Genomic DNA, 10,173 nt, shown 5'->3' with positions numbered 1-10,173 from the left:
AATCTGTCTCGAGAGCGTCGCCCATCACCCCTGCTGAAAGAACTGGAGCAAATTCGGGAATTTTAGATTACACGTTCCACTAACGTACAATGGTGGTTGCATATGTAGCAAAGCACGTCTTTCCCAGCCTCAAGTTGGAATAATGCACACCTCTAGTATCCAGGTAGGTGAACATCGTATCTACAGTTTTTCACAAATTATGCAGGGTTAGTCAGCTATGTCCACCCCAAATAAGTCGTAAACAGTTTAAGATACTGACATTCTGTTTTCACTTTCGTTAATGGTATTAAGGGGTTCATTGTGAATATGCAGTAGTTTTCCAGGCTTTTGACAAAATTTATTGGCTCACAAGTTTCCATATGAGAACGTTATTTCACACAATAACTGCTGATATACCATCAGTTTACACTCGCAGTTACTGGGAGGTCGCACAGCTCGCAATGCAGGAGAATCGGTCTCGAGATCTGTGACGTCAGTCTCGAGAGACAGCGTTGCCCATCACTAGCATAAATTTCAGGATTAATAATCTCAGAATGTTTCTGCAAAAGATTCTTCTGGACTCCAAAACATCCTATCAGCAAGGAGGCGAGAATGTCCTCTCACTGGAAACATAATTCAAATGTTCTTGAGAGTTTCTATTTTGGCCTCCCACATCCACCAGAAAAGAACCTAATGATGCAGCCTGTGGAAGCATCAAACTGGTATTTCTTTAAAATTATCTGTAAGAGCAGATGCCACTTCTACAGACCCTCTGCCTGCTTGATTTTCTGTCCAGATGTTAAGAACCAGGAGACTATCTCCCACAATGTGTAGTAAGAAATCATCCTTCACATGTTTATGAAAGGCATGTGCTCTTGTTTGATGAGCAGGAATTTCAGCATTTAACTTGATTTTTTCCCCCTCTCAAAGAAAAATAAATAGCAATTTTTATTTTTTCAGGCATGCTATTTTAAATGAATCAAACAGATTTAGATTAACTTACCTCATTTGTACCTTTTTACGGCTGTTTCTTTCAATTTTAATCTTTTCCTCGCCCCACTACTGATGCCTGCAATAGGTACTTTATTTTCCATACTGTATTAATCTAGTTATCAGTCTAGCAACTCCTCTTCTGTCACACTACGTATAAAATCTCTAACTGAACAGACCGTTTTCAATTCATTCTTGACTGTTGCCTAATGGCTGATAGTAAAACCGTGCAATAATAACAGATGTCGATCCCACCAACTGCAACAAGCTCTCAAGTTTGTATTGTTATCAACATCCAGCTGTCAAAACATGCAAGGCAAAAACTTAATAAATTAGTGGATTTTTATGTTATGTGACAAAGTGCATTTTGTTCCAGTTGTCTTTGTGGACTCAGCTTTTTCTGAATCAAACAATGCACTTCAAAGTTACTTTAAGCTAGGAACGAATGCTTTTTGAAAGAAACCAATTGCATAAATCGATTCAGCGCTACCTAAATTGGGAGAATCATTATCAAACAGCATTTCGTCCAAGGATGGACAGTGTGTTTTGATTCAATGATCCTCAGATGAAGTAGCCACAGAAATAATCAAGGCTGCAGCCCAACGGGACTCCTATGGACTAATAGAATACTCAAATGTGTATGGAGAGAAAAAAAATTTGCCCGAGGGCTGGGAAGAGGGGGTTATCACCAATATTCAAGAAAGGAGGCAAGATGTGCCGGAACTACCGAGGAATCACCATCTCCCATGTTGCCAAGATAATGGAAAGGATATTGGAAAGAAGTATTATAGAAAAGGTGGAAAGCCAGTTACAAGAGAAACAATTTAAATTTAAATTCAGAAGTGGAAGGTCAACAGTGGAACCCATTTTCATTCTGAGACAGATTATAGAAAAGAGCTGGGAATGTAGTAATGACTTTTATAGACTTAAAAAAAGGCATACAACAGCATCCCCAGAACAAAAGTTTGGGAAAGCCTGACACACAGGGGCATTGGCAAGGAGCTAATAACAATGATAAAAGCAATATATGATAACTGTTGTACTGTGTGAGGACAAGAGTGGGTTAATAAGAATGGTTTGGAATTGACAATGGGTTAAAACAAGGGAGTGTGCTGTCGCCTTTATGATTCATAATGGTGATAGATGACATTGTAAAGGTAGCACGGAAAGATTATAGAGGGGAAAGAATGAATGTAGCGATGTTTGCATGGATGATTGTGTGTGATCTGGGGAGATGAGGAGGTAAAAAAGCTGAATGTACTGAATAGAAGGATTGAACAATGAGGATTGAGGATTAACAAGGAAAAGGGCAAGACAATGGTGATGAGTAGATGAAGTAAAAAAAGGAAAAGACTATCAAAATTGGAGACAAGGAACTCAAAATAGTAGAACACTTCAAATACCAGGGAAGTGAACTGACAGAAAATGGAAGGCTGGATATAGAAATTAGTAGGATACAACTAGGGAGTGTCTTTTACCACCAGGTACAAAATGGAATAAAGATGTACCAATGAAGGCTAAAGTAGTAATGTACAAGGGATATTACTTACCTATAATGACATATGCAGCAGAAACTTGGACAATGACTCTGAGGATAGAATAGTTGAAATTAAATTCTTGATGAGTATGATACAGGAGACAAGGAGGGATAGAATGAGAAATGAAGACATACAAAAAGAGCTAAATGTGAAAAACTTAAATGATGAAATGGAACAGAACAGATAGAGATGGTCTGGACATGTCAAGCGAATGAAAGAAAAAAAAGACTACCAAGACAAGTACTGGAAAGATAGGACGCTGAAGACCAAGATTATGGGGGATGGACTCTGAAAAACAGCATAGGACAACGGAATCTGGACTAGAACACAGTGTTGGATGAGGAGTGGTGGAGAGGAACCATATTTGCGCCCACCTGGTGTCAGCTGGAAAAGGGGATTATGATGATGATGGACATGAAATAGATTATGGTGTATTGACTGAAATATGCTAACTACAATCTTTATAGAACACAAAGGAACTTAAAAAGGAGGGTTTTATGGCAAGCCATGGATGAATAAAGGACTTTTATACGAAATGTCCCAAGACAATATCGTTCACATTAAGAGCTCTAAAAGCGTTGCATCAGAACAGGTGATAATGAGAAGTAATTCTGGTTGGTAAAGTTATGCACGTTAGCTGACAGAACCGATCACTATTTGTGGTTCTGAATAGAAAAACACTTCCATAAGGTAACTTATCTTATTTTTCTTCTTCTTGCTTTCGAATTTGGCCAACTGTGGACCGTGTGAAACTTAATGCTTTCTGGACAGCCTTCTTTTCTCTTCCCAGAACTACTTCATTCGTTCACTTCTTATTTTTCTCTGCTCCTCAGATATTACAAATTTGGGCCTGTTCTTCCGCTGCTCTTCATGGAATTTGTGGTCATCTACTCGAGTTCTGAACTTCTTTCTGTTGAGGATCAATTCTGATATTTTAATTTCTTCTGCATCCTTCTTAACCTCCTCCACCCATTTCGTTGTCCTCCTCAATCCAATTATATATTTAAATATCCCTTTAGTCAGGCGGTTGTCATTCGTTCAAACAAAAAATCCATCTGGAAGACCAACAAGCTATTTGAGGACTGGGTGACGTGTGCCTGGAAGCATCACCTAGGAGTTTTATTACAGAACAAGAGCATGCATGTGTTGGAGAGTTATTGTGGGCACACTGCAAAACCTGTAAAGGAAAAAGATTTTGCCATAATTCCAGGAGTGTCCTTGGAGGGTGGATGGTGTTTGCCGGTGATCATGCACTTACACCAACCAGCGGAGTGAAAACGACAAAGAGGAACTTCTATGCAACGAGATAAAGACTACATGGGCTTGCATCTCCAACAGCTCAGTGAGGAAAAAATTTCAATAACTCTGGAATTTCGAATTCGATAGACCATAGTAAAGGAGGTATTGATGGAAGTTCCCAATGACAGTAGCACTGAGGACGTTTAATTGCGACTGATTTGTACATTAAACTAATTTTATTTCTGATTTATGTGGTGTTTTCATAATTTGCAATAGGTCTGAAATTAGCAATTTTGTGAAATTTGAAAAATTGTTATTTTCAAAATTTAACAAAATTTGTAAATAAATCTGCAATTTTTTTTTGAATTTTGCAATCAGAAAACAGGGAGCGAGTATCAGTTGGTGGCAGGTGGTATTTGTGATTATACGGTAAATATCTTAAAGATACGATTTTAGCAGGCATTTAAAACTTGATAACCATCTTTGATAAACTGTACGCATTTTTTTTTTGCTAGTTGCTTTACGTTGCACCGACACAGACAGGTCTTACAATGATGATGGGATAGGAAACGGCAAGGAGTGGGAAGGAAGCGTTCGTGCCCTTAAGGTACAGCCCCAGCATTTGCCTGGTGTGAAAATGGGAAACCATGGAAAACCATCTTCAGGGCTACTGACAGTGGGGTTCGAACCCACTATCTCCCGGATGCAAGCTCACAGCTGCGCGCCCCTAACCATACGGCCAACTCGCCCGGTCTGTGCACATCAATCAATACTCTTAACTTACATTACATTCTCCACATTTCGTGATATAAATAACTTGGCAAGATTTCTTAGTTACAATAATTGGAATTACAACATTTCAACCCTCCTGAACTCCTATATTTGAAACAATTTCTTACACTTTGACAGTATCCTAAATAGCACTTCAGCTGCCAATGTGCAACGTAACAGATTTATTTCAACAGACAGATGCATTCATACACTACTGGACCAATCATCCAGTTCCACAGAATCTTGATACAACAGTAATAAATGTAATGTTCTTTCTCTACTACGATTCCACAGTATCCACATTACTAATAATAATATATTATTCAGTGTGCTGCTTGTTCCTTATCCTTTTCATAACCAAGTTGTTCTTCAGGAGTATGAGGCCAGAAGGTTGGACGATTAATTGGGTCCAGAGCCTGAAACAAACATAATACAGTTTCAGAAAATTATAAAAAATTTACTGAAAATTACCTTTATATGCAAGACCACTATTGGTGCTATCAAGCCGAGGAAATCTGTCCCTATACTTCTATTGCAGGAAATCAATGAAATATCCAATATAGGCTACTCTCAGAGTACTGTTTTGACTGGAATCATGTGGGGCTTCAGGTTAGAATTATAGAGGGTATCCATTAAATATTTCTGGGATTTTGAAGTTAAATATTTTAATGAAATAAAAAATTAACGGTAATGTGTTATACATGAGATGAAAAGTAATATTGTCAATTTTTTAAAAACAATTTCTGAAGATCAATATGTGTATTGAATAGGTGGTTGTAAATAAAAGAAAGTTATGATTTTAATATATCATCTTCAACACGGTTCCATTATGAGATTGATTACATGTAACAGTACTACGCTGCTGATCTAACAGTCCAAGGTTCCAGAGCTGGAATGACTAGGCCACAGACAGCCGTGATCCGTGAACACTCTTAGTCTTTTTCGGGGGGGAGTCGAATAGTAGAGAGTCCCAGGGCAAAAACTATGCCCTTTTACTAACCTGTTTCCTAGGAGTACCCGATGAGTCGGAAAATCTCAATTCACTACACTTTTTTGCTCCAAGCCAGAGGAGAAACCCCCTGTTCACCGCTAATTTTGAATAAAATGATTGTAGAATTAAATAAAAGTGAAGAGGAAGAAGCTCTTTTTAAGAAACGGCTCTTTTCACAGTTGAATTTTGAGTTTAGTGAACTGTGGTGCTATAATTTGGAATATGCCTAAATTGCAATTCTAGACCAGATCATACTACTACTACTAAGTGAGCCTTTGCCTTAAGAATGCACACCATCTTTCTGAGGATGTAAAAAGGCAGGCGGAGAGTGAGTGGCTGCCATTATTATGGAAATTCTCCAACCTGATTGTGAATGATGGTAGGCAAGCGGGCCTACCATTACAATGAAAATTTCCTAACGCAGTCTTCATATGAGAAAAGACGTTTGGCGATTTCTCCATCGCGTTTCTAGAGTAATGTTAAGAGCTATACAATTTAGTACAATCTTGCTCACAGCGTGTACTCTACCTAACCTACAATTCTGTATACAATGTAGAATTCCGTAGCAAAGCACAGGTACATTAGCTAGTACTGGTATATGACAAAATCTAACATTCCTGCTTCATGCAATAACAGCGTATAAAATAACCTTTTAAATAAGTCTGTCTTTCTTATTAGGTAAGTGATGAATCAAATTCTTTGAGAAATGAATTTCCTGACCCCGTTTATATGCCTTACTGTTAACTTGGAATATTTATAAAATTCATGCTTCTATTTCTCAAAATAACAAATCTACTTACACTGTTATTGCATCCAACTCCTCAATTGTTACTGAAAGCATGAGTGAATTCACCGACTCTGTTAATAATTCATATTGTGCCATTCCACTATGTAGGAAATGAAAGTCAGTCCAGTTGGAGTAAACGCGATTACCCACAACGAAATTAAACATAGTGAATAACTTTATAGAATATCACAGAGAAGCTCAGGATAACACAATGTCGAAATATATATAATCATGATAGCAGTGAAAAAGACAAAACAGGGATTCGAATTGTTAAAAAACCAATACTAAAAAAACCCCCACAAATGACTAACTAGCTTAGTGAGCAGATGTATCGCAATTAGGAAGCAAGATGAACCGTAAAAAAAATATCAAGAAAAGAAGATAATTTGAGAAAAGATATCAACAGTGATAAAACGTCGATATAATGCGGAGCATATCAGAATATCATCACAAAGTGTGTTATTTTCATTTAAAATAAAAAACAAGATTTGGAGACCAGCCATATTAAAGACGGTAAGAAGATAGTATTGACCAGAGAAGCAAATAATCAAAATAGTGCGATATATATACAGACACTTTAGAGGTCTCATTGAGATTGGAAATCACACAAAGAAACCTCAAAAGAAACGTAATTGTACAGTATATTAGAAGGCTTTGATATGATTAACAAGCAACAGCTGATTTCACATTTATATTTTATTTTTGTATCTGAGCAAGACAAGATGACAATGGCTTTCTAAAGATGCAAAGCAGGCTACCTGGATAAACACAAGCTGAACCAACATTCCAGATGAAGTCTACATAGCCAGCTATGCAGCAGGACAATCACCCACGATAGCGGATTCCAGAAGCGAAAGGAAAAGAAATGTTTCTTAAATAAAAATATGTAGATTCATAGATATTAATATGAGTTGACAATTTGTAGCTAGAATTTTGATGTGTCGTTATAGCCTTCAAAATAACCTAATTTATGTCAGATTCACGCAAGTGATTTTGTTATTATATCGATATAAAGGACATAGGTAGTCTTCATAAAGAAATGTAACCCAACTCCAGTTAGGAACATGCGACATTCTATCCAAAGAGGTTATGACGTAGCAGATGTAAAGTTCTTACGAGTAGCATACTTTATGATGTTAATAGGAATCCAAGTGATATGTAGATGATACATATGGGTGTTACGTTGTCATAATAAGATAGGGTAACATGAGATATGGAAACGGCAGCACACAGAAGAGATGTTGATATGATGTAAGAAGATATTGGTCCAATGGTTTAAGAATGTACAAGGATAAAATTACTTGTGGATCAAGAGAGATTAATATGTGAAGAGTTTAGAGTAATAAGAAGAGATGCGAGTTAAAGTGAGTAATGAAGGTGTAATGCTGTTATATGTGCTACGATGAAATAAAAGATGGAAATGAAAAATGAGAAGATTGACGCAAATTAGGATTATATATATTCACGATTAAATAACATATGTTGTCGAGAATCCATATACTACGGTAAAGGTGACGTATTTTAAACTTCGTGGAATAGTATGGTAGGATTGAGTCATTAAAAGATATCCTTAAGAGTATTGATTCACTTGGACATGTTAACTTAGGATTTCTTCTGAAAAGTTGCATTCTAATGCAGTAATTATGGCATACTTAGATTAATATGGATGATCATTGCTACTTTATGTAGGAACATAGATCAGTTGATATCACAAAATGTCTAAGAATGGTGTTTCCCAAATGATTTCAACTGATTCGCGCGGTCACATATTCATATTTAAGATCACTTAAGGATCTGATTACCTTGTGAGACTTAATGATTAATTCAGATTATATAGGGAAGTTCATTTTAGACATGACTGAGTAATATGGTAACTTCAATGCTAATGAAAAAAAAAAAAAAAAAAAAAAAAAACCCCACATCACTTTTTCCGGATGCTTATATTGAGATATGTTATATATATCCTGAGATAATTCTACTTAAAATTAATAAACCTTATTTTAACAAAGTGTCTTAAGAACAATGACATGGATAAAATGGATATCTACAAACAAGTGTAATACCTTAACCATACCTGCCAACTTTACAAAACCAAATATCAGGAGATTTTTATATGAAAATCAGGAGATACAATTGGTCAAAACTGCTTATTCTTCATGTCTTGCGCAACACAAGAGTAAAATTCGCCAGAACTGTCTCCAAATGGCTCCTAAAATCTCTAGAAAAGTCTCTAGTCACTACCTTTGAAATTCTGTCACTATATTACTAAAATAGACTCCAAATCTAGCAATTACAGTCTCTAGAATCGACTAGACTGATGTGAATGAACACAAAGACAGCATACAAGAACGAGAGATTTACAATCGATTCACGCGTATATAGCGTACAGGCAGGACGAATAGAAATTAATAGTGTGACGACTCCCTCTGAATCACATGTTAACAGACACAGTGTACATGTTCTGCCACCTGCAGGGCTTCTGTTGATAAAAAGTCCAAGTACGCGCGCCTTTTGTCAGCTTAATGCGGAAGGGCGGAAACAATTTTGGGTCTTTTTCGGTAGTTTTATACGTTCTCCAGTTTTATATGCGCAAAATATCTGGTGTTAACTTTTCGTGAACTAAAAAGTGAAGAAGATTAAGCATTAGGGAAGTAGGACGTACAGTATACTTTAACATATGCTTAAATTTACTACCGCATGTTCATATGCCTACAGCTTGCTATGTCTTGGGTTGCAAGTCAGGTGGCGATAAACAATATTTTCTCCATATTGTGAAACAGATTGTTTTAATTTAATAAATGCACTTCCTTTAACTTTGGGCATCTTACAGTTCTATTAGTCAACAAAAGTCACTGGACTCTTAGAGTGCAGGCGACTGACTTCCTTATTCTTATTTCTTGTAACGTTTTGTCATAGCACCTTCTAACGTAGGTTCCTCTTAACGTTCTGGAATCTGATACAGATTTTACAATCTCCTCTTCTAATAATGTACGCAGAATAATGAAAAACGGCATTTTTTATCCCAAAAGATCCCACGCTGTTCATAATGTGGTCGAAGGCTATCCCATGTCAAGATCTGCCTTTAAGTGAGGGCACCCTTAACATCATTTTTCAGTCAGATTAGAACCATGGCAAAAGCTGTAAGTACAGCTCAGAAAAAAATTTACGGCAAGCTTACCTTTGATCAGCTTTGATCAAGTTGGCAAGACGAACAAATAGCTCCTTTCATCAGTTCAAAAATGAAAGGGTGGGTATATTGTTAAACATTCAAGCAAAGTGACAGACTGAACAGCATGTATTGGTTCTCTACAAAACAATACAGAGGAGGCAAAAGGCAGGCTGTTTTGAGCCCTAACAAGTCTACAAGAAAATAGTAACTCATCCAACTATCTCATTCACCCATCGAATGAATTATTATTTATGTTTTCTCATGTACAGGAAGTTGTTGTGAGAACTCTTGGTGTACAAGAAGCATTATGGGGAGAAATATTTCAAAAATGCCTGGAGAGTTTACCTCCAATTATTGCTTCTCATTGACTTCGGTGCTATACTGAACAAGCTCAGGACTTGGTACCAAAATTAATTTTCCATTACATACGATGTCGATTTTATTTCTGAATAAAAGAAGTAAGGAAAGATATACAAGCTAGTACGACCACAAAACATACCCAGAAAATGTCCAAGGTGTCCAGTTAACTGACTGACGGGATGAAGTGCTAGTAAGATTCCTTAAGCTGTTAACATATAAATTAAGTAGTTATGTAGGAATTACCATATAATCTTGAATACCACCCGCACGTTTTTTTCGAAAAGATCGCTTCCAAAATTGGGGGCGGGTCTTATTTAAAATTTTGGGAAATTTACCTATCCGAATGCGC

The 10,173-nt window shown here is 36.8% G+C and overlaps 1 protein-coding gene across 1 annotated transcript in view; it reads right to left on the bottom strand.

The window, feature by feature from the left end:
- Positions 1-4,684: 4,684 nt before the first annotated feature.
- Positions 4,685-10,173, bottom strand: part of ATPsynD (ATP synthase, subunit D) — a 33,186-nt gene continuing 27,697 nt past the window's right edge. Inside the window, exon 4 of the mRNA XM_067135298.2 lies at positions 4,685-4,933. Coding sequence (XP_066991399.1) covers positions 4,841-4,933 — 93 coding nt within the window. The 3' untranslated portion in view covers positions 4,685-4,840. The remainder of the gene's footprint in view (positions 4,934-10,173) is intronic.

Source organism: Anabrus simplex, chromosome 1 (genome assembly GCF_040414725.1).
Source record: "Anabrus simplex isolate iqAnaSimp1 chromosome 1, ASM4041472v1, whole genome shotgun sequence".
Classification (NCBI taxonomy): Eukaryota; Metazoa; Arthropoda; class Insecta; order Orthoptera; family Tettigoniidae; genus Anabrus; species Anabrus simplex.
This window is presented reverse-complemented; position numbering and strand designations above follow the sequence as displayed.